Source organism: Cladophialophora bantiana (genome assembly GCF_000835475.1).
Source record: "Cladophialophora bantiana CBS 173.52 unplaced genomic scaffold supercont1.10, whole genome shotgun sequence".
NCBI classification, from domain to species: Eukaryota; Fungi; Ascomycota; class Eurotiomycetes; order Chaetothyriales; family Herpotrichiellaceae; genus Cladophialophora; species Cladophialophora bantiana.
This window is the reverse complement of record NW_015971584.1, coordinates 265,156-287,394: the sequence shown is the minus strand read 5'-3', so window position 1 is coordinate 287,394 and position 22,239 is coordinate 265,156. Positions and strand designations below refer to the sequence as shown.

Sequence of the window (22,239 nt, the reverse complement as noted above, 5' to 3'; positions counted from 1 at the left end):
GTATAACCATGTCGTTTCAGCCTGTCGATACAGTATCAATCTGGCTTTGGTGAAAGTGGTTGACCATTGCGGCTCACGACTCTCCCACCAATATCTTCATTTTCATCAAGACCTTGCACCGGAGAAACTCTTTCTTCTCTCATGCTCCTTTGCAATGTCCGCCACAAGCTTGTCTGTCTTTTCCTTTTCCTTCATCTCCCTTACTTTCGCCAAAACCACCTCTCGGAAAATTGCACTCTTCGCAGCATTGCTCAGCGGTCTCCTCTCGCCTGTTTCGTTTGTGGCGAGACCTCGTCCAGGAGAAACTCCCCTGATTTGATTCTTGACGGCCAACCCAGCAGCATTCTGTGCATTGGCAGGTATGTCGTTTGCGTCCGGTGAGCCGGGCTCTTCTTCGTCCTGCATCTTGAGGGCGTCGATTCGGTTGGCCAGTTTGACAAGCTCGATGCCGCGCTTCAACTTCATCTTTGCGAGGTAAGATCTGATTTCTGGCAAGAGATCGTGGTCTGAGGCAGTTTCACCGGTCAGCCAGATATGCTTGAGTGCTTCTTTACTCGTCGCTCGTCGCTTGGGTTCTGGTTGCAATAATGTCAAGATGAATTCTTTTGCATCCTTGCTGACATCCTTCCAGTATCGCTCGTGGAAGATAATTCGACCGGCCTTGCATTCATCAACGAGATCTGCTAGGTTCTCGGAGCGGAAAGGAGAGTAGCCGCAAAGTAAGGTATAAGTAATGACACCCAATGACCACATGTCAACAGCCTTGCCGTGGCCTTGCTTGAGCATGACTTCAGGTGCCGCATAGCCGAAAGACCCTGCCATTGAGGTCAGGACAGCACCTGGGCCTTCAAGTGTTTTGGCAATGCCAAAATCGGCAAGGACGAGTTGAGAATCAGGATCTTTGGTGAGGTAGAGGAGGTTTTCTGGCTTGAGATCTACAGAAGTCGGTCAGAAGGCATTCAAACGGAAAAAGGGTTTCTTCCCACCTCGGTGGACGATATTTCGCTCATGAAGATAGTCGACTGCCTCCAGGACCTGCCTAATTGTCTGCGAGGCGTCTCTCTCAGTGAACTTGCCCTTGTCGCAAATGCGGTCGAACAGCTCTCCACCAGTAGCAAGTTGGGTCACAATGTAGAACTTGTCCTGTCTCTTGTTAGTCTCGCAACATATTTATTCCGCCCGGGGGGAGGTCTCACTCTCGACTCAAACCAGTCTACAAACCGAACGATGTGAGGGTGGCTTAGGGTTTGCAGCATCTGCAACTCGTCGTACACCATCTGCTCGTTGCCTTTGACACTCTTTTTGAGGATAATCTTGACTGCGACCTTGTCTCCTCCACCAACTTCGGCCTCCCGGACGATGCCATATGTGCCCGCTCCCAACGTCTTTCCAAAACGGTACTTGGCTTTCTTATCGTAGCTGTCCGGCTGGCCCTGCAGCTTGTTCATCATACCTGTGACTGTTCATTTACAATCAGTCTTGGTGCCTTGCGAGAATTTGATCGTTTTGGAGCGGAACGGGACATCTGTGCTGAAACCCGGAATGCAGATAAAGACAGTAACCATAACCACACAAGAACAACCAATAACTGTTGAAACGAAAGATATTGAAGCGCCTTTCAACAGCCGTGCATGGACTCACAGGCACTCATGTTTGCAATAGTTCAGGCCAGCGCCTGCGCAGACAGTCTTAGAATCCTCCGAGATCTGAGACCTAGCGAGAGAGAGAAAGAGGACAGCGCCTTGTTATAGGAACCGAAAGAAAGATTCAACGGTCCTGCTCCAGCTCTTATTTTATCTCGATATGTGAACCCAGCCGCACGTAGAAGTCTTCGAGTGACTGCGGGGTAGGCCTGTCGGCGGCTGACAGCGATTGAGACCGGTCAAGTACGGGACCACGAATGATGCGGGACAGAAGTAAAGGGACGGTCAGGGTTGAATGGAAGATCAGCGCAGATATTTCATCCCAATCTGCAGGAATTACTGGCATTAAAAGGAGTGGAAGTTGCAGGTTGGCTGGCAGGAGTCACTTCTTTCCTGGAACCTTTTGGGGGCCATTTCGTGGCGGAGCACGAGGAGGGAGGAGCTGTTGGAGGGGCCACGAGCCCAGGAACTGGGAAGGGGTGGAAGGGGTTACCAAAGGCACCAAAGGGACTCAAAGCTCCCCAGCTGAGGTCAAGCTGTTTTGGCTGTGGCGCCGGCTGCAGGGTTCAGGCATCAGCTACTCACCAATCCGGTAACCATAGTCTAGTGGGCTGAAAAAGCCTGTTCGTGTCTATACGAGCTCCTCTACCTCCCAGCATTGCAGGAATACTTCTGCGAGGGGACGCGTTCGAGGATAGCCGGGTTTTGACACAAATGGAATGGCATGCGGCTAGCACAGTATATACACAGAATGCATTGCTCAAACCTCAATGAGAGGCGTATTCTTGCTTTCCAGGTCAGGACTTCCAGCCTTGGGTCGCACCACCAAGCCCCTGACCGCACCAGTGCTTCCAAATCCTTCGTCCGCCTCCCAAATCCTTCTAACGATCCACCTCGCCAAAGACCAGATCCATCGTGCCAATAATTGCCACTGCATCCGCTAGTAGATGGCCACGGCTGATCTGATCGAAACAACTCAGGTGGGCAAACCCGGGAGCTCGAACTTTACATCGGTATGGACGTTCGCTTCCATCGCTGACGAGGTAGACACCCATCTCGCCCTTGGGAGCTTCAATTGCACTGTAGGTATCCCCTGGAGGGACAGTGTAGCCCTTGGTGAAGAGTAAAAAGTGGTGAATAAGAGCTTCCATGTTCTCTTTCATAGCTGCTCGCGGAGGTGGCGCGATCTTGTAGTCTTCCACTTTGACAGGCCCCGGGGGCATCTGGTTCAAGCATTGATGAATGATGCGCAAAGACTGTCGGAACTCTTCCATTCGGCACAAGTATCGATCGTAACAGTCGCCGTTTTGACCCACTGGCACATCGAATTCAACTTTGTCATATGCATCATACGGCTGGCTCTTTCGAATGTCCCAAGGAACACCAGAGCCTCGCAGCATGACACCAGAGAATGAATAGTTGAGGGCGTCAGCGGCGGAGACGACCCCGACACCCTTTGTCCTGCCGATCCAGATACGGTTGTCTGTCAGGAGTTCCTCGGTCTCATCAATACGATCACCAAACTGAGTTGCCCACGCATAGATATCGTCCAGCAATCCAAGGGGAAGGTCTGCCTTGACACCGCCAGGACGAACATATGCAGCATGCAGTCGTGCACCTGAGACACGCTCGTAGAATTCCTATCATCGATTAGCGAGTAGCAAGACAATTAGCATCCTGGCATACCATGAGCTTCTCTCGCTCCTCAAAACCCCAAAGGAAAGGAGTCAAAGCACCGACATCCATAGCGTGTGACAGAATCGACATCAGGTGGTTTAGAATCCTAGTAATCTCCCCAAACATAGTTCGAATGTATTTGGCTCGCTCTGGGATGTCGATATTGAGCAACTTCTCAACAGCAAGAGAGAAACATTGCTCGTTGGTCATCATTGAGACATAGTCGAATCGGTCGAAATATGGCAAAGCCTGCAGATATGTCTTGTACTCGATCAACTTTTCCGTGCCTCGGTGCAGCAGTCCAACGTGAGGATCTGCCCGCACAATTTCTTCACCATTGAGCTCGAGAATCAGACGCAACACTCCGTGCGCAGCGGGATGTTGTGGACCAAAGTTAACAGTATAATGACGGATCTTCTTTGTCTCGTATTCATCACCCAAATTCAGGTCCGGGGCTTTATTGATCAATTGGGAGTCTTGCTGGACGTGCTTGGTAAAGGTAGAATCCGTGGGACTGATGGTCGTGGCTAAGGGACCGCCAGGAGTTTCCGGGTTGGGAACGGGATTGTGCCCCGTGCTACTAGGCTCTGCTCTTCGAGGGGCAGTCGATGAAATTGTGCGGGAGAAAAGGAGCGACTGTCTCTGCCTTGAGGGTAGTTGCAAACTCGGCGTAAGGCAAAGTCGTTTGGAGGTGTGAGAGTGCCGGCTCGCGGCTCGTACAAATGAGGCCGCCATAGTCATGCTTGTCTAGTTTGGCACAAGGCCAAAAGAAAGAAGGCGCAATTGTCGTCGAGGCGATGCTTCGAGGTTGGCGGCATCAATCGAAGCAGAGACGGCTTCCAAGGGTGCCCTTGGCCACTGAAGTCGGAAGTCAGTGACAGCGACTTGGAAGCGAGAATAGCTTTAACAATACGTCGAGCTATTTCAGGTTGTGATTGGCAGAAAATACGTGTCTCCACCAGCTTATGTAATGTCGATTTTTGGAGAAACTTTTGATTCTGTTTTTTGCGACTTTGACCATCCCGCAGTCGACCGTCCAATTCTCCATGGCTTCCATACAGCCCTCACAAGACAGCCTTGACAGGCGAAAGGTAGGTCGCGGCTGCTTTAGGAAGGAGTAATATCACTAAGTGTTTCCTCTCAGATCGTCGGCATCAACGCCGAGACCGTCACGAACATCACATCAACAGACTTTCCTGGTCACCATGCCGGCGAAGATAACTCTTGGTCCCTCGTCCGATTCGAGAACAACTTGAAAATCCTCTTCCATCAAAATCAAAAATACGAAGCTACCTTCTCCCTTGTTGGTGTCGACGCTTCCGTCGCCAACGCTCTCCGCCGCATCCTCCTCGCCGAAGTGGCAACCCTCGCCATTGAGAAAGTCTACGTCCAGAACAACACCTCCGTCATTGCAGATGAAGTCCTCGCGCATCGCTTAGGACTAATCCCACTCAAGGGAAATGTCGAGGGCCTCAAAGAGTTGGACTTCTTCGTCGAGTCGAATGCCGACAGTGGTGTCCAGGGCACCGACCGGATGGACACGAACACGGTCGTACTAAAGCTGAATGTTAAATGTGAACGAAATCCAAATGCCGACAGAAATGCCACAGAGCCAGAGGAAAAGTACATCAATAGCCACGTCTACTCACATCATATTGAATTCATGGCCCAAGGCGCGCAGCAGGAACTTTTCGCGAAAGAGCCGATAGAGGCCGTTAGTCCAGATATATTGATTGCAAAACTACGTCCGGGTCAAGAGATTGACTTGGTCATGCACGCGCACCTGGGGATTGGTGGCGACCATGCGAAATTTTCACCCGTTGCGACGGCCACATATCGCCTCCTCCCGTCCATCACCATCACAAAACCAATTCTGGGCGCGGACGCTCGGAAGTTCCAAAAATGCTTTCCCCCTGGCGTGATCGACCTGGAGCGTGTGACCCCCTCTGATGCGGCATCGGACAACCCAGCCTACCACAACCGTGAGGGCGACGAGAAGGCCGTCGTCAAAGACCCCATGCGCGACACCGTGTCAAGGGAATGCCTGCGGCACGATGAGTTCAAGGGGAAAGTCAAGTTGGGAAGAATACAGGATCATTTTATTTTCAATGTCGAGAGCACAGGCCAGTTTCCGAGCGATGACCTATTCTTGCAGAGTGTCGAACTGTTATCACAGAAGGCGAAGAGACTGCTGAGGGCGTTGGACGAGATGGAGAAATGATCAACTACAGAGTGATCAAAAGTCCAGGAGACTGAAATGTGACATGATCATGACTGCATCTATTGGCGTTTTTATGCATTGAGGACGTCGCATGCAGGCCCTCTTAGATACCTCGGATTGCAAAATCGAGAAAAGTTCTCTGCTTTGACCATCCCTCGCACCAACCCTCCCGTTCTTAGCGACTCCGGCAATCAGCTTGGACCTCGAGGCTCTGCACCCCATTTTCACTTCTTGAACACCAGCCGAAACTTGAAACTTATCATAAACGCCGCATCACTGACGCCAACTTCCTCCCCATCGCTCACCAACTCCCTCATCTTCTTCCCCAAATTGGGCCTCGTCTGCTCCTCCAGGCTCTTTGGGGCCTGAACGTACAAGGTCTTCGCCTCGGTCCTGATGCTCGGCTTTTTGAGTTGTGCCTCGGCCCTCTCCGCCAAACTTGCGAGGAACTCTTCTAGCGTCCACTCCTGGTCGATGGTGAGCGTTTGGGCGAGGTTTCCGCACACTGGACAGTCCTCCTTCTTTTCCGCCGCAAACGTGTACGTGTAGAGGCCTCCTTCGTTGGAGTCGCCCGTGTACATCATGTAGTTTTCTAGAAACGGCGCACATCCCGTCGCGATCTTCAATGCTTCATTGCAGCAACTCGCTGCGATAATGGCATTTGTAGAGGCGATTGCGGGGATGATGTTTTTCACCACGCCCTGAGTCATCGAGTACGTCACCCCAGCGATATTGAACTCGTTGGCACGTTTCAGGGCCGTCGTATACAACCACGAGATGTGTTCCGGGTCGTCAGTGTCGAGGGTTTCACCCTTGCGTTGCTCTTCCCAGGCTATGATGTGCGCCCACTCTATGCAGTGTTGAGGTTGGCGCGGGATGGTGGCCAGCGTGCACAAGGGCACAGCGGCGCGGGGAGCGTGCATGGATAGTTGGCACTCTATACAGGATGTGAGGCTGGGGAGGATAACTCGTGCTTGGCCTTTGAATCCTTCGGTGCCGCCATCGATTAGCGGTTTGAGGGATTCGGGATTTTCCATGTCGACCATGTCGACCAATGTGGCGTTGATCCAGCGGCGCGCTTCAATGCTGTCGAGTCCGCAAATAACGAGCTTGAATTGCATGTAGTATTTTTCGTCCTTGTCCTGGATCTTACCGTTGTAGGGAGTGATCTTGACACCAGGAACACGTTTCTCTACAAATGCTGCAGCGACTTCGGCTTTGGATTTACCCACGTCGGAATGCCGGAAGAGGAATTGACGGTTTAAGTTGGACACATCAATGGTGTCCATGTCGATGACGTGGATGTCCTTGAAGCCGGACAGGGCGAGATTCTTCAGAATCTCGCATCCTAGCCCGCCGGCGCCAATGACCAAGACTCGTGATGATTCTAGGGCGTTGATTGTTTCTTCTCCAGGCACGAACTCTTCTCCGGCATACGGTGACGTGGTCGATAAGGTGCGGTCAAGGTAGATCCTTACATGTCGCGGTCAGACGTTCGTACTGTTTGCTGGCTATGAGGGACTTACCATCGATTGCGTGGAGGAGTGGGAGTGCCATTGGTGAGAAGTGACGAGATGGGTATTGACATATTGAATTCAGAGCGGAGTGCCTTGTCACTTGAAAGACTGTCCTTTCGCAAGGGTGCACAAAGGCGAGATATCCCTTAATCGCTCTGGGATGAGATTTCAACTAGCGATGGAGTTGCCACTTGGTAGCCGACCAACCGGGAAGCCCTCGTTGTAGTTGTGCTTTACATACAGATTGGCTGGCGGCCACAGCGTGTCCAGCCTCCACCGCCAGCCTGTGTGGTGATATATCGCATCAAGCCTTGTAGAATGGCACCTATAAAAGTCTTGTCGTGACAGTTGTTGGGCGCGAGGCTTGGGCAGAGACGCCTTTTTTGTTTCCTTGCCGAATCTTGGCGGTTATGTCACTAATAGTCCTCCGTAGCAACGAACTCGAAAACAAATCCACGCCTTTTTCACCACGCTTGTTGCTTCCTGTGCTTCGATTACCCCGTACTGCTGGTTCAGGTTGGGACCCTCTTTGTCAAAGGAGACGGTTGATGCCAAGGTAACTCGCCTGCTGTGTTGCCAGTGAAGGTAGCTTTGACCGAGGCCCGTGATCACGCTCCGATCGCATTATCCTCCTGCCAATCTTGGAAAGAAAGCGGAGGTGAATGCTGCAGACAGCGAGACGGCATTCTTGAACATGAGTTCTGGGTAGAGCGAAACGAGGATGTTGAAGGTCCAGAACCCACGTCGATGGCCGCGGGGCTCACTCTACCCCAGTTAGTCTGCTTCGGCTAGCACAAGTTCCTCTCCGGTCCAATTTTTGCTTCCTAAAAACGGCTCAAAGCATCGTCTACACCTTCTGTCAATGTATCGAGAGTCATCCTACGGTAAGCAGCTTTCTCTCTTAAGCTGCACTGATTCCTCCTCCTTTCTAGCTCCGTCCACATCTGGCTGATATTCTCAAAGGTCGTTCCGACAACCACCACTACGACAGCAACCACAACGTCGACAATCCCGACAACCACACCATCTACAACGACCACAACGACGGCGCCTATCGCTACGACGACCATACCTTAACGCCTGACGAATCTAGACGGGTACCTCCAGTGTCTATCTTCAGACCTTATCTCCAACGTATACGGTTTGGACCTTAGCGGAAGGGGCTTATCCTGCCTTTCCAAAAAGGGCCTCGACTCTGTCGTGGAGAGGATCTCGGACCAGGCGGAATGCTTTTGCGTAGGGAAGGTCCCTGGTGATTTTAAATTGGTAACCCAGGAGCCAATACCTCGTAGAGAGTCAGTATTTTTTGAAGTGTTCGAATGGAGTTAGAACAGCGGTGAATATGTCTATCGATTGTTTGTCTGGCCCCTGAGCTTAGTATTGGTTAGTAGCCGACTAGTAGAGCCTCTAGGCTATTTTGAGCAAATCTAGGTGGACGTTAGGGTCGCAGGACATTTTTAATGGGGCGCTAAAGATATTCGGTGTGCACCGCTGTACTTCGTATCTATGGCTATGCTCTTACCCTTCCCTTCTTGAACAGAGCCAGAACCTTCAATACATTCAATTTGCGCATGCAACAAGGCTGCAAATACTACCCATGCAAGACAGTTCCAATCTCAGGCTGTGAAACGGAGTCGACTCCGATCACCACTGACTGCCTGCCTGCACATCACCACTTCCAAAACAGCCTGAACACTCCGTACCTGTTCAACGAAGGTTGAGTTGTGGAACTGTCTGGTTGATTGTGTTCTGTCCCCCTGGCTATTCAGAGAGACTCTGCCTGTTTAAGTATACATTGGCCTGTAACCATAAGAGCATTCCTGAAACCTCCTATTCCGTCGCCCTCCTATTATAGGTCTGCAGGAACAACGAGGTTGAGGCAGTTTGCGCAGTTGGTGAAGCGCCTAGCGTCTCAGGTGGTTTGCCCAAGTGGTGCTCTCGCGAACCTGTCAACAGTTCCGCTCACAAGGTTTGAAAAGGCTTATTGTGACTTGCCGCATCTGCTAACTCCAATCATATACATTCAGCTGGACAGTCCACCACCGTATTAGCGCTGGCAGGCCTTTGTACTTTAGGCTTTGGGACATGTCGTTAAAGCATAAGAGGATTTCCTTCTCCCGGATTGGAAATATGCTTTTGTGCAGTGGAATCACGCAAAGCTCAATAGCAATCGACACGAAATGGCTTTCCTCAGCTTCATCATCATGGCACCCGTACCCCCCTCGAAGTACTCAAGTCATATGTCCTGTTGGAGCAAATGATCATGAACTTGCTATCACCTACGCCTCAAGAAATTGACAAGCACCCCCCGAGCTCTGCCAGTGTCAAGAGCAAGTTGGCAAAGCTCTAAACTTTCTCAATTCAAACCAAGTATAGCTCCTAGGCTTTTCATCCAGCAGGGGTGGCGCATTATCAGGGACCTACGCAACGCAGTAGGTACAAAGAAATTGGAGTAGCTGAATGCCTTGTTCTATTCACGTAGCCCTATTAACAACGACTCAACGCTTAAGAAAAAGGAAGAGTTCTCTCTCAGCCGATTCAGGTGAGAGGAGACTCTTATAGCTTCCTCTCTTTCTATCACGTGAAAAGGGTAAGGCAGCGTTAACCGATAGCCTTGTGCCTCAACCGTCCTTTACCTTATCCTTTCCTTTTCTTTCTATACCGTCCACCCGATTCGGGTGGAGGGCGTAGAGTACTTAGGGACAACGGTGGGTTCGTGATAGTTGCCCTCCCTCCAAAAAGCGGCTCGCCCTCGAGTCGCTGCGAGTATGAAGATAGCCTTGATTCATCGTATGAATAGGCCGTCTTAATTATTAATGACGAAGATAATGATATGGTAGTTAAATAGCCATTTACTAACAATAGTAAGTGATTAAATTCTCACTCGATTTAGATGAGACAGCCGTTTTATATTGTTATAGTAATGCGGGTGAGATTTAATTCACTTCAGCCTTTGCTTTGGTTCTTAAGCCCTTTACTATGGTCTTCTTCGTCTCTTTCTTCCTCGTTTAGATCAACCATAAGATGTATAAGTATTACCTACCTTACTCGGGTGAGAGACGCTACTGATATATATATAGCCTCTTACGTACGAGGAAGTCCGGCTAGATACTTAGTCCTAGTTAGACTATGGTGCTAGCCTTATTAATAAGAATTATGAGTTCTATAATATTAGAATAATGATAGCGTACTAACGAAAGAAGCGCTTTCCGCGGTTTTACGAATTCTCCGTCTACTCCTAGCTCGGAGCCAGTTTTTTCTACCTTACTCTACGACTAGACTTAGTCTAAGTCGTGTAGATTTTACTCTCGTTCCTGGCCTAACGCTGGCTACGTTGCCGTAAGTAAGAATTTAGCCAAAGTTAATGATATGCTGAATGGATTAGATCCCCGTTAATCTATAGATAGATTATCGTGCCCTCTAAGCTCTCATCGAGAGAGTAATTTCCGTTGCTAGCAGTAATTCGGCTATTTTAGCCGATTAGATATAGATATTTCTCACCCGATTCGGGTGATGAATTACTAATATCTATTTTAGAGAATAACTTAAGTCCTAAGCACAGGGACTTAAGCCTATGTTTCGAAAAGCTAACCGTATTTATAAGGTTAGCGGCGATGCCGACCTCTTCGATCTTAGAGAGGTTTAGCATTTACTAGACGTCCTAATAAACGTTTTCACCTTTTATTAGTAATATTAAGAGATGAAGAAATAATACTAATTAGAATAGTGGCTCCCTCTCTCCCGGCCCCTTCTATCTTCGTTAATGACGATAAGGAGAATTTCAGCTTAGATTTCGATATACTTATTCTTCCCACCCGATTCAAGTAAGAAATCACTAATAGTGAAATAGACTAAAGTACTAATTATTTTAGTGACTTCTCCTCTTCTCTCTCCTCTCCTCCGGCTTCGCCGGTCTTAAAGAAGGTTATTATCTCTTTCTCCTCTTTCGCTACCGTCGTCCGCGCTCGCTAGAGAGTGCCGAACGTATAGTTAGCTACTCTTCGCGGCCCTAAAATATAGATCGAATATATAAATTAAGAACGTCTCTAGGCCTATAGCCGCTAAGATAACGATGTCTTTAGACGACGTCGTTCTTCTCGTTTATAGTACTAATATTAGGGCTATATAGAATATAAGTAAATAGTAGGGTAACATTATCCTTAGGAGATAGGTCGGGACCTCCCTAAAATATAGAATATATATAAATAGTAGAGCAATACTTATTCTTAGAGATAGGTCGGAACCTCTAAAACGATCTATAAGGGTATCGCCTTCACGTAACGTAGATTATAAGTAGCCCTTTATAATAAAACTAAGTATACCCCTACTTAATTTAGATAAGAGATATTTCTTATTAAGTACGTACGCCGTACTTTTCGTCGAACTCTCTAATTATTTTTCGTATAAGGGCACCGGTGAAGTATTTCCTAGATTCCTATATATTATGTTCATAGCCCTACCCTAGCTATTTAACTAATTAACGTCGTCTTACTCTCTTTCCTTAGACGTCTAGAATCTATTCTACATCGAACTCTTCCTCTTTATCTACATTAATAGATAAAGAAAGAAGAGTTTCTTAGCGTTAATGATAAGCCTAAAGAAGTGAAACGTAAAATATTAAATGAATTCGTTCATAACGCTTAGATAGAGTAAGTTAATAGATATTTTTATCTATTTATTATTTAACGTAGAAAGGCTCTATATACTTATTAGAGAGTTTCTTACTAGCTTTACGTAACTTAATATTTTTCGTTAAGAGTATAACTAGATCGCCCGCTATAAATTCTATATTCTTACGATACTAATTATAGTAGCTCTTAATCTTTTCTTACGTTCTTTACTAGAATTCTCGTAAGTAAGCTCGTATAGCTAAAACCTCCTCAGCATTTTATCTTACTCTCTTATGAATTGAGAGCGGTTCCTTTCCACCTAATTCGGGTGGATAAGAATCTTTAAGATTTCTTTTTATACTGAGTTTATAGTTATACACTATTTAGAACGGTATAGCATTAATCGTACTATTCCGGCTATTATTAATAGCCCATTCTACACTACTAAGCAGTTTAGCCTAGTTACTTTATTCATTATTTAGATAGTATCTTAAGTAGTATTTAAGCACTTAATTTAGCCGCTCTATTTATCCGTCTATCTATAGATGAAAAGCGGTTAATAGCTTTCTCTTAATCGTAAGATAATAGTACATCGTCTTCTAATACTTCGACGTAAATAGGGAGTCTCTATTACTTATAATTATTTTAGATATTCTATATCTCGAGAAGACTTCATTAATTAAGATCGTTCCTAATTTCTAAGTCGTTATGTCTTACTTATATAAAATGAGACGCACTATTTTTAAGTGCCTATCTACTACTACTAGCACCGCGTCGTAGACGCTATTCCGATGCTTAGACGGTGGTAGCCCTACGATGAAGTTTATAGTAATACCTTACTAGAGCTTCATCGGCGGAGCTAGAGGGATTAGCTCTCTATAAGGCTTATATCTTAGAATCTTCATCCTTTAGTATACATTATAAGTATCTATATACTTATAAACGTCCCTCTTTACTCTAGGCCACTAGTAACAACGCTGAATAACTTCGAGCGTTCTAGCTCGCCTAAAGTAATCCTCGTCCTAAGAATTATTATGATTAACCCTTAGGATCTCAGCCTTAATCGTTGAATTATTAGGAATATAAATAAGTTCATTTCGTCGAACTATTCCCGCTTAATCTAGTGTTCAATGCCCTCCATCTACGGAGATTATCCATATTCGTGCGTTCACGAACCGATCAAGACTCTGCGCCTCCCGAATCTAAGCTTCCAGATTTACTCTCCCATCTAATTCGGGTGAGAAAGTCGGCGCTCTTTCTCTTTTAGGGGTCGCCTAGCTTACATTTACTAGGCGACCGTCCTCGATGAGTTTATTTAACTCATCGCTCTTCTACTCTAGCTCTACTTCGCCAGTAGAAGATATTAAGCTAAAAATAGTGTTCCATTCACTATTCCTTAGATGCGGTTTTCGTAACGACTACGCTCTCGTTAATACCGTAATTCGAATAGCGCTAATCGATATCGGTACTTCACCGTCTTCACCCGATTCGGGTAAAGGCTCTAAGCGTAGGGCTATAAGTTCATACAGCATATTACTCTATTTATTAGCACTTAAAATTACTCGCTTATAATTAGGCCTTCTAAATAAGCTATTAGCGAGGTTTTTCTTATCTACCCTTTATTTAATACGAAAATTAAATACTACTAGATCTTCTATCTAGCGTATTTATCTCTTTTAAGCTAATACCTTTATATTTATAAAGTAGATTAGCGCTTTATAATTAGTGACCATAGTCACTATCTTAGAGGAGGCTTCTAGGTAATGTCTTCATTCCTTAAATGCGTATATAATCGCTAGTATTTCCTAGTTATTCGTAGAGTACCGAATTTCCTTAGATTTATATTTACGGAAGTAGAAGACTATAGATTTCTAAACGAATAAAGATTCCTTATCCGTTTTAGATAAGAGAATAGTGATCTTCTAGAATAATATATCTTCTAGTTTACTACTAGAGGCATCGATCTTTACTCTTATCTCTAGATCTAGATCGTAATAATGAAGTAGAGGGGCTCTTTTAAAGCGCTTCTTAAGCTCTTAAAAAGTCTTATCTACTTTTAGAGTTCATTCTAGAGGGCCCTTCTTTACGCTATACTTTATTCTCTTTAGTAGATCTATAATTAGCGCTACTACTCTTAAGAAATTACGGATGAAGCCCCTATAGAAATTAGTAAACTCTAGAAATATCTAGATATCTTTAAATGTTTAGGGGGTAGGTCATTCTCGGATGGCTACTACTCTCTAAGAATTCATTAAAACTCCTTCCTTATTAACGATAAAGTCTAGAAATGCCACTTCTCTTATATAGAACTCGCATTTACTAAGTTTAATGAAAAGCCGTGATTTTCGAAGTCTTTCGAGCACTTATTTAATATAATCCTCGTATTCCTTCTCTATTCTACTAAAGATTAGGATATTGTCTATATATGTAATGTAGAAAACGTCTAGTAAGCCCTTTAGGGACTCGTCTACGTATGTCTAGAAGGTAGCTAGAATATTCGTTAGTCTAAAAGACATCACTAAGTACTCGAACTACCCATATCTAGTGCGGAATGCTATTTTCCACTGATCCTCTATCTTAATGAGGATCCTATAGTAAGCATCTCGTAGATCTAGCTTTATAAAGAGTTTTACTTCTACTAGGCGATTAAGGATCTTAGATATTAAGGGTAATGAATAACGGTTCTTAATTGTGACCTTATTTAGCCCTCTATAGTCCACATAGAGGCGAAGTTCTCCGTCTTTCTTTAGAATAAATAGAATGAGAGCCTTAGTAGATAAGATACTTCGCCGAATCCACTCTTTCATTAATATATTATCGAGGTATTCCCTTAGAGCCTCGAGTTCTCTATTACTTAAAGGGTAGATAGGCCCATAGAGTACTATTATATCTAGCGTAAGATTAATTATATACTCTATCTTCGACACTAGTGAAATTTAAGTCTCGCCCGAATCTAATACTACGTCGCTATAGCTAGTATAAAGAGAAGATATATCTCCGTCCTTACTTAATGCGAGAGTTCGGAGGCGAGTGAAACACTGCCCCATTCGATTCGGGTAAGAAACCCTTTAAGATTTCTCTAAAGGTTAATACCATATAATATAGATTTCATCCTTCTCTTAAATAAGCTCTTACGCTATAATTATACTAATTCGGGTTTAGCGATCTAGATCTCTCACTATCTAGGTACCATCTCTAAAATTAATGTCGGGATTAATTACTTCGAGCCAGCGCATACCGAGTATTATGTCGAATCCCTCGATATTCGTAGATAATAAATTGAGTCTAGCCTTAGTAGTTCTTCCCCGGTCATCAATGGCCTAAACCTCGAGGCTGTGACGGCCGTAAATAGTGATCTACCGACCATCCACAGCCTTCCTAAATACATCTGGTGAAACGCCTTTCAAACTAAGCCTAACAATAGTTATCTATAAGATGAAGTCGTCCTATGCTCTACAGTCCATAAGGGCCCGTAATCGATGCTTCTCGCCCTTTACTCGAACTATTACTTAAATGCTCACACAGCGTTGCTCTAATGCGCCGTATCTCGTAGACTAAATGTGCCCTAATGCGGTAGCTACGTTTACTACATTAGTATCTATTTTTTTATACTCTTTTTAGGGTAATTCCGTACTAGATGCCCTTCCTTGTAATAATTATAGCACTTAGGAATAAACGAGGACGTTAATTTTTCTCCCTACTTAGCTTTAGGCTCAGCTAATATATTTAGCGAACTAGATGTATTTTTTCCCTCCCGATTCGGGTAGGAAGTTCTATTCTCACTTCCTATTATAGTCATCGATGTCTTTTACTTTAGAAGCTCATTTCTTTTCCCTAAAGTATTCTTCTCCTTAGTCTTACTCTTTTACTCATTCGCGAAACGTATCTTATGGCGATAGGCGGCCGTAAGAACAGTATCCCTATTAAGACGTACCTTCTATAGCTCTACTATAACTACGTTACGAATATTAAGCTATAGACCGTAAAGGAAACGCTATATCTTTTACTCGACTTCCGTGAGCCTTAATGTCTTTACCTCGGTCTCTATCTACTTTAGTTTATGTAAGTACTAATGAATACTCTATTCTTTTCATTACTTTCTAAACTAAGCAGTATAAGTGACCTTAAAAGTGCGAGTTTAAGAGTCTTTAATAGTACCTCGAAGGAACGTAAGGAATTTCTTCTAACTGGCGGGCACGTTGCGTTGTCTATAATATATCTAACGAGACTCTTTATCTAGCTAGGTTATCGCCGTTTAAATGGCCCGCTTAGCCACCTTAGAATCTATTAGGTCCTAGTGATAGAACTTAAAATACATCTCGATGCCTATAATAAACTCGGTTAAGGCCTAGTAACTGCCCCTATTAAAATACTTCGGGGGGTCCGCCTTAAAGATTTTCGCGTAGCTAACTAAATTATTTATGATTAGTCGCTTATTATTCCCACCCGATTTAGGTGAGAGACTTCGAGAATATACTGTAGTCTCTTACATTAATCTCTATTCTACACTAAGAGTATCTTCTCTCCGTAGATAATGAATTCGGTCTATTTATTCTCGCCGTATCCTTTCTCTTTTAAGCCTAGATAGTTCGGTCTATAATTATTCATTATTCATTTCTTCGAGGTCACTTACGTCCGTAGGCGTGAAAATAGAGTGTCGCGGGTTTACAGAGCCCGCAGTAATCGTAGGGTCTTCATCGACAGTCCCCGACGAGACCTCGAGCGCCCCATTATCTCGGGGCGATGGGGGGTTCATTCTTATCTAATTTAGGTGGGAACTTACCCTAGTAAGGATAGTTTTTAAGGGTCTCTCTAGAATCGTATACAGCTACTACTAGCTCGACAGTGTCACTACGTAATAGGTAAGCGTTGAGAATTATTAGGGACCTACGCAACGTAGTAGATATAAAGGAATTAGAGTAGCTAAATGCCTTATTCTATTTACGTAGCCCTATTGACAACGACTCAACGCTTAAGAAAAAGAAAGAGTTCTCTCTCAGCCGATTCAGGTGAGAGGAGACTCTTATAGCTTCCCCTCTTTCTGTCACGTGAAAAGGGTAAGGCAGCGTTAACCGATAGCCTTGTGCCTCAACCGTCCTTTGCCTTATCCTTTCCTTTTCTTTCTATACCGTCCACCCGATTCGGGTGGAGGGCGTAGAGTACTTGGGGACAACGGTGGGTTCGTGACACGCATCCAATTTTCAACGAGTTATCAGACCATTTTGCTACTGTCGTCGCAGCTGCTGGTCCTCCAAATGACTCGAGTTGATATTGTTGCAACACTCCAACTATGCCTTCGAGTCATCGAAAGAGGCCACTTTCCTCGCTATCCTCACACGCCAGACCGCTGGATGCGAGCTCAAGCACATTTGTCCGTGATGTTCAACACACCGCGACCTGTACGCGAACATGTGGAGAAGCTGGGTTCAACGACCTCTACAAGTACGATTGTTTCATGGTCAAATTTAAGAACTACTCTCATTATTCAGATCCCTCCCAGGAAAGGGGTGATGCAAAACAAAACGAGTGGTCGGAGCCAACTACCATTGACACGAATCAAGATATGTTACGAAGTTCAAGGACGCATATGATGCATTCGAGAAAAGTCCGCTTACCGTTCCCAGCCTTGGACCAGATGCCTATTAGACGACCAATATCAACCCGATGCTGTAGCTGAATAAACAAGCGGCGTGCAATCCCATTCTGTCAGTGGTCGTGTGGGATCTGATTTCTCGTCCCGATCTCGTGGTCCCCGAATCTAGCGAAAGACGGACCAAGAAGAGATTCTTCTATATACTTTTACATGCGCAAGCCAAATGGCCCAACGCTGCCGAAGAAATTGAGTGGCAACGCAGCAGCATACGAGCCGGAGAGGGTTTCATACAACAAGAGCGACAATAGGATCACTGTTCTCAACCCAAATGGATACCTGGCCTACCTGATACAGCAGGATATGTTCACCTCGAAGAAAATATCCGTCTACATTGGAAGCGCAATGCTCGGAAGTGTAGGGGTGAGGAGTAGCGAGACGGTTGAAGCCCAAACACTGGTAGCCCGAAGAGACCCGAATTCCGTCTTTAACAAGGTCATCTACCTAGAAGCGAAAACAACTGGAACCGGCTGGGATGTTAAGACCGCAAGCACATTGGACATCGAAAGGTTAGCAAGACTTTGGAAGGTTCGGCAGATTTGAGATGTTCTGTGTGGCTGGAATAGATCTCGCGACTGCGCCAAGCTATGGAGAGCGTTGAAGGGTGTTACAAGCAACCTTGGAGGAAAGGAGGTGGGCGGAGGTCAGTCTCGATGGCAAGGCTGTGTCTTGGTAGACAATGGTGTAATGCCGGTAACTCAGTATATAGATAAACAGGATGTTTACCGTCCAAGTGACTTGATGAAACAAGGAACACACTTTTATAGTTTCCTGTAAGGAAGATCCTGAATGGTGATTTAATATGTTCACTTATCACAGCTGTCGTCGGTCTATTCGTCACCGCCAGTCCCCACTTTGTATATACCTAGGTATGCGAAAGAGCCAGATCAGGCACCCCACGCTCGGGTCAGGGAGTGCTCTGGACGCTCACGCTGAGATAGAGACGGAATCGAAGGCCTCCGGCTTAATTCCAGAGCTATAGCGAAGCCTATCAAGGCCGTGGTGAGTGGTTTGGTTCTTGCTTAATTGTCCCTCTCCCCCCAGCCACCTGTCGGCCCTTGGGGCCGATATGATCGAGGGCCGAGAAGAACGTTCTGCGAGAGGCTATACGAGGTGACGCGTTGCTAATACGGATTGTTTGTGATCCAGACTGTGTTTATGCTCACCGATGTCCCCAGAGCAAAAGCTGGAGAGCCCCGCAGGTACGAGGAGGGCGAAGATTGTCACGCGTGGGCTTGGGGCAACGCCAGAATTGTGAAAAGAACCGAAGTTTGAACGGAAGATTCATATTTCCACGCTCCATTTCAGTGGCACGGCTTACTCATTCTTTTCGCATACTCTATTCACTGCTTTCTCATCAAAGTCAGCGAGTCGGATGTCGTAATAGTCAGGACGAGTCGCCCCATTTTCATCATTTGTGTCAAGATACCCGATTGAAGCTGATTTATCATGATTCAATCCTCTGAATAAAGCACATGGTGCAATAACAACAGGACATAGATTAACTCTTCCTTTTCTGACCCGCGTTAATTATGTTCTAGTCCTCATGTGACTGCACATCATTGACTGATCCTTTTTAGAGACTGGCAAGTATGTCTCTTTGGTCTGTCCGAGATTGAAGTCCAAATTAAGGACATTGATCATCCTATTGGCTTGCGCCAGACAGCCTCGCGCCGTATCGCAAACCAACGGGATCGTTTCTCCAGTCAGCGATATTTCTTCCTCTCTATTTCTTCACGACTCCATCTTCTTCCTTATGGCTTGCTCAACCAGCTCCAGAAATGCCCCCTGTGGGATATATACGTCGTCAGCTTGCCAGTCACCGCGGGCGCTGGTTTGGGTACGGTCATCGACTGATTCGGCGCTGAAATGTGCGTGGCCCAGCATGGCCGCCATGTTGAGGAAGCCTTTATGCTTGAGCCCGAAGGGCAGGATCTCGACGAGGGCCGAGCCCCGCGGGAGGAACATGCCATGTGTCAACCCCGCGCCGTGCACGCCGACAAGGATATCAGTCGACCGGTCGACGGCGAGCTGCTGGGCGAAGGGCAGTTGCGCGAAGTCCACCACGTTGAGCTGAATGGTGGGGTGGCGGAGACGCAAGGCATCGAGCAGGCGGGCTTGGTCGACCAGCCGCCGTTTAGTCGTGCGATCGATGTAGGTGATGACAAGCGGGTCGTCAGGCTGTTTGGGGGGGTCATGGATTTGGTAATAACTCAACACCCGCCGCGAGAATGCGCGCAGCAGAGGGGAGTCGGTACAGTCGAGCAGGTTCCAGTCCCCCTGCCAAAAGGGGTTTCCTCCACCCGCCAAAGGCACTATAATGTTTCCTGGCTCAAGTGGGAAAGAGCTTGTGATGTCGCTCAGCCTGAGGATCGGCTTCTGGGCAAAGAGATGCCATAGCTCAGAGTATGGGCCGTCGGGGAGATGATCTAGAAGGAGCACCTGGGTGTTAGAGAAGTCGGAAGGTTGAATAAAGGGAGCCTTCGTGGCTGGATTGTGTGCCATGCGGAGGATGTCCAAGGTCATGAAGGTAGCGAAGATCTCCAGCAGGGCGTGCCAGATGTTTTTGTACTCGTCTTCCCGCTTGAGGACGATGGTCACTGGAGAAGCCTGGATGGTACTCGAAGGGGTCGCGCCCTGCATAGTGGCAAAGCTCACGGCGGTGCTGAAAATGTACTTTGGACCCGTGGAGTACCAGTAACCTGGGAGGTTGATGAACCGCGGCAAGCCGCTGTTCAGTTCGTCGGGTAACAGGTCACGGAGGCTGCAGTCCAGCACGAACTTGTGTTGGTCGAGGTCGAAGGTGGCGGGACCGGCGATGCAGAAGGCATCTTTGCGTCGGGTCTTGGTCTCGGTGATGCTACTGAAACAAGTCATGCGCGAGGCCGATTCAGCGGTACAGTATTCAGCAGACCGTTGGCTGAAGTTGTCGAGATAGCCGAGTCCAAAGCGTTCCTCGCAGAACAATGACTGATTCGATACCGTGCTATACTCGAACGGCCAGGCAAATTGGTCAGCTTCGAGCAGTTCTGTGTTCGAGCCATCGTGGCTCACAGCTCCAGATAATCCAGCCGTCCTGTCATATTCAGCACCGGCGGGTGAGATCAACCACGAGCGACCTGAGAGACCGTAGAGAGCAATTGTAACTAAGATGAAGACGCCCAGGAACACAACAAGCCGGTAAGGCTGGAGCCGTACATTGACCAACATTTTCGTGTGGACAAAAGGGCAGCTTTGTTGTCAGCGCTGGTCTTGTTGGGGAGGCCCGGGGTGAGATCGCAAAACATCACTAGGTTGAGGCATGGGCGCTTTACTCTGAATTGAGGCCTGGCGTCTGACAAAGCTGCATCATCTTCCCGTACGGATCGAACTAAATGCCGAGTTGACGACGGCTCTGAAAGACTGAGACGACAGCCGTTTGGAGCGGTAGCTGGCGACAGCACTCACAAGTCAATCCTGATGCCAAGAGCCTGATTTACCGCGCTTGCACAGCAATCAACTCATTCACAGGCCCTCACCCTACGCTACCTACGTCTTGCCTGTTACTATACAAGGTACGCGTCCTAGGGTTCCAGAGGTGTATTCGGCAAGACGATCATCGCATGATTCGCTCGGGCTGCCAATATAGGGGGGCGGCGGTCTGGAATTGCAGGCCCGGGCTGCTCATGTACTTCGTACCCCGTATGGTGTAACCGGCCCGTCTGGCCCCTTGTGTTTCAGTTCTGCGAGTGGCTAAGTAAGCGCCTCACCTCCTGCTCAGCCGAAACAACTGTGCCCTGTGGACCCGAAAAGCGCCAGCGGGTAAGGAAGAAATTCCTTGCTAACTTCTTTTCTCCCCCATATCTTTTACCGCTGCTTGCCATTTTGGCTCCTATCTTGCTCCGTGCCAGCAAACTAACAAGACGGAGATAAAATACGTGGATCTGGGAGAAGAATTACATTTGTTACCAACGAAGGAAGGTTGGAGGACTAACCGAATGGGCAGAGATTTAAAGTATTAAATATTGAAATGAAGCTGTTTGATTCCCCACAGAACAGCATCCAAGACAATATCCCCCACACTTAGACCGGTTTACGGTAGTAGCGGCCCGGCCCATATTGGGGACTATAAGGCGATTAGCAACGCTTGCGGCGAACTGCAAGGCGAAGAAATTTATAGCAGTGGTAAGAGCAACGTAATTCTGAACTGTGAAAAGTTTACAACACCATGCACTATCTAAAATTAAAAAAAAGAAGGCAAAAAAGGGCGTGACGAGGTTCGACAAATCGCCCAAGGGTACGCACCACTAACTTTTTGTAGGGGTTGGCCCCCTGGGCGAAAAAAGGACCCACGTATATGTTAGACACAGCCTTGAGGAAACCCGGTTACGAGTTGCATTGGCGCGACTCACCACACTCATTGGACAGATGGAAGGATCCACAGGAGAACAAGGCTGAGTCACGTGATATGCCCTGTTGGCTCTGTTGGCCCTGTTGGCCCTGTTGACAGAGCGCACAGAGCGCACAGAGCGCACAGAGCACAGGCATTATATATACACCCTCGTTACCCCTACATAGTTACACTCTCTCCGTAGCCAACTCATGTTATCTACTGGACTATACAGTTCTTAGTAACAGAGAAACCTTGCTCATATCGCGTGTGATCCACAACCAGCTCATGCTATACCAGGATTGTTGCTGAGAACCCTAACCCAGTTAGGATCAGTAGGGATCCTTAACAGTATATAGGAAAGAGAACAATTCTGATATGCGATACATAGCAGTCGTTATTCCTTCGGGCCCTACCTTGGTCCATGGAGGGGTTGGTTAGCATGCCTGTGTTGCGGTCTGTTCTTCGTCGACCTTTTCCTGCAGGACAGGCCTGGTAGAGTGCTGTGCTTTACCCCCGCCATTTCCCTAGTTAGCCTTCTGTGGCTTCCCA

The 22,239-nt window shown here is 46.9% G+C and overlaps 7 protein-coding genes across 7 annotated transcripts; 3 read left to right on the top strand and 4 right to left on the bottom strand.

Moving 5' to 3' along the window:
- Positions 1 to 105: 105 nt before the first annotated feature.
- On the bottom strand, positions 106 to 1,451 carry Z519_07016 (calcium/calmodulin-dependent protein kinase; the record flags this gene model as incomplete). Its single annotated transcript, XM_016764753.1, has 3 exons — positions 106 to 935; positions 987 to 1,143; positions 1,197 to 1,451. 3 exons carry the CDS (start codon positions 1,449 to 1,451, stop codon positions 106 to 108), a joined length of 1,242 nt encoding a protein of 413 aa, XP_016618703.1.
- A 1,073-nt stretch (positions 1,452 to 2,524) lies between these two features.
- On the bottom strand, positions 2,525 to 4,061 carry Z519_07015 (NADH-ubiquinone oxidoreductase 49 kDa subunit, mitochondrial; the record flags this gene model as incomplete). The annotated part of the gene is made up of 2 exons (XM_016764752.1): positions 2,525 to 3,283; positions 3,330 to 4,061. 2 exons carry the CDS (start codon positions 4,059 to 4,061, stop codon positions 2,525 to 2,527), a joined length of 1,491 nt encoding a protein of 496 aa, XP_016618702.1.
- Positions 4,062 to 4,366: 305 nt separating this feature from the next.
- Z519_07014 (uncharacterized protein) lies at positions 4,367 to 5,541 on the top strand (the record flags this gene model as incomplete). The annotated part of the gene is made up of 2 exons (XM_016764751.1): positions 4,367 to 4,411; positions 4,465 to 5,541. 2 exons carry the CDS (start codon positions 4,367 to 4,369, stop codon positions 5,539 to 5,541), a joined length of 1,122 nt encoding a protein of 373 aa, XP_016618701.1.
- Positions 5,542 to 5,765: 224 nt separating this feature from the next.
- Z519_07013 (uncharacterized protein) lies at positions 5,766 to 7,129 on the bottom strand (the record flags this gene model as incomplete). Its single annotated transcript, XM_016764750.1, has 2 exons — positions 5,766 to 7,014; positions 7,068 to 7,129. The coding sequence occupies 2 exons, from the start codon at positions 7,127 to 7,129 to the stop codon at positions 5,766 to 5,768; spliced, it is 1,311 nt and encodes a 436-aa protein (XP_016618700.1).
- A 791-nt stretch (positions 7,130 to 7,920) lies between these two features.
- Z519_07012 (uncharacterized protein) lies at positions 7,921 to 8,212 on the top strand (the record flags this gene model as incomplete). Its single annotated transcript, XM_016764749.1, has 2 exons — positions 7,921 to 7,942; positions 8,022 to 8,212. The coding sequence occupies 2 exons, from the start codon at positions 7,921 to 7,923 to the stop codon at positions 8,210 to 8,212; spliced, it is 213 nt and encodes a 70-aa protein (XP_016618699.1).
- A 9,259-nt stretch (positions 8,213 to 17,471) lies between these two features.
- On the top strand, positions 17,472 to 17,861 carry Z519_07011 (uncharacterized protein; the record flags this gene model as incomplete). Its single annotated transcript, XM_016764748.1, has 1 exon — positions 17,472 to 17,861. One exon carries the CDS (start codon positions 17,472 to 17,474, stop codon positions 17,859 to 17,861), a length of 390 nt encoding a protein of 129 aa, XP_016618698.1.
- Positions 17,862 to 19,052: 1,191 nt separating this feature from the next.
- On the bottom strand, positions 19,053 to 20,528 carry Z519_07010 (uncharacterized protein; the record flags this gene model as incomplete). Its single annotated transcript, XM_016764747.1, has 1 exon — positions 19,053 to 20,528. One exon carries the CDS (start codon positions 20,526 to 20,528, stop codon positions 19,053 to 19,055), a length of 1,476 nt encoding a protein of 491 aa, XP_016618697.1.
- Between the last annotated feature and the right edge of the window lie 1,711 nt (positions 20,529 to 22,239).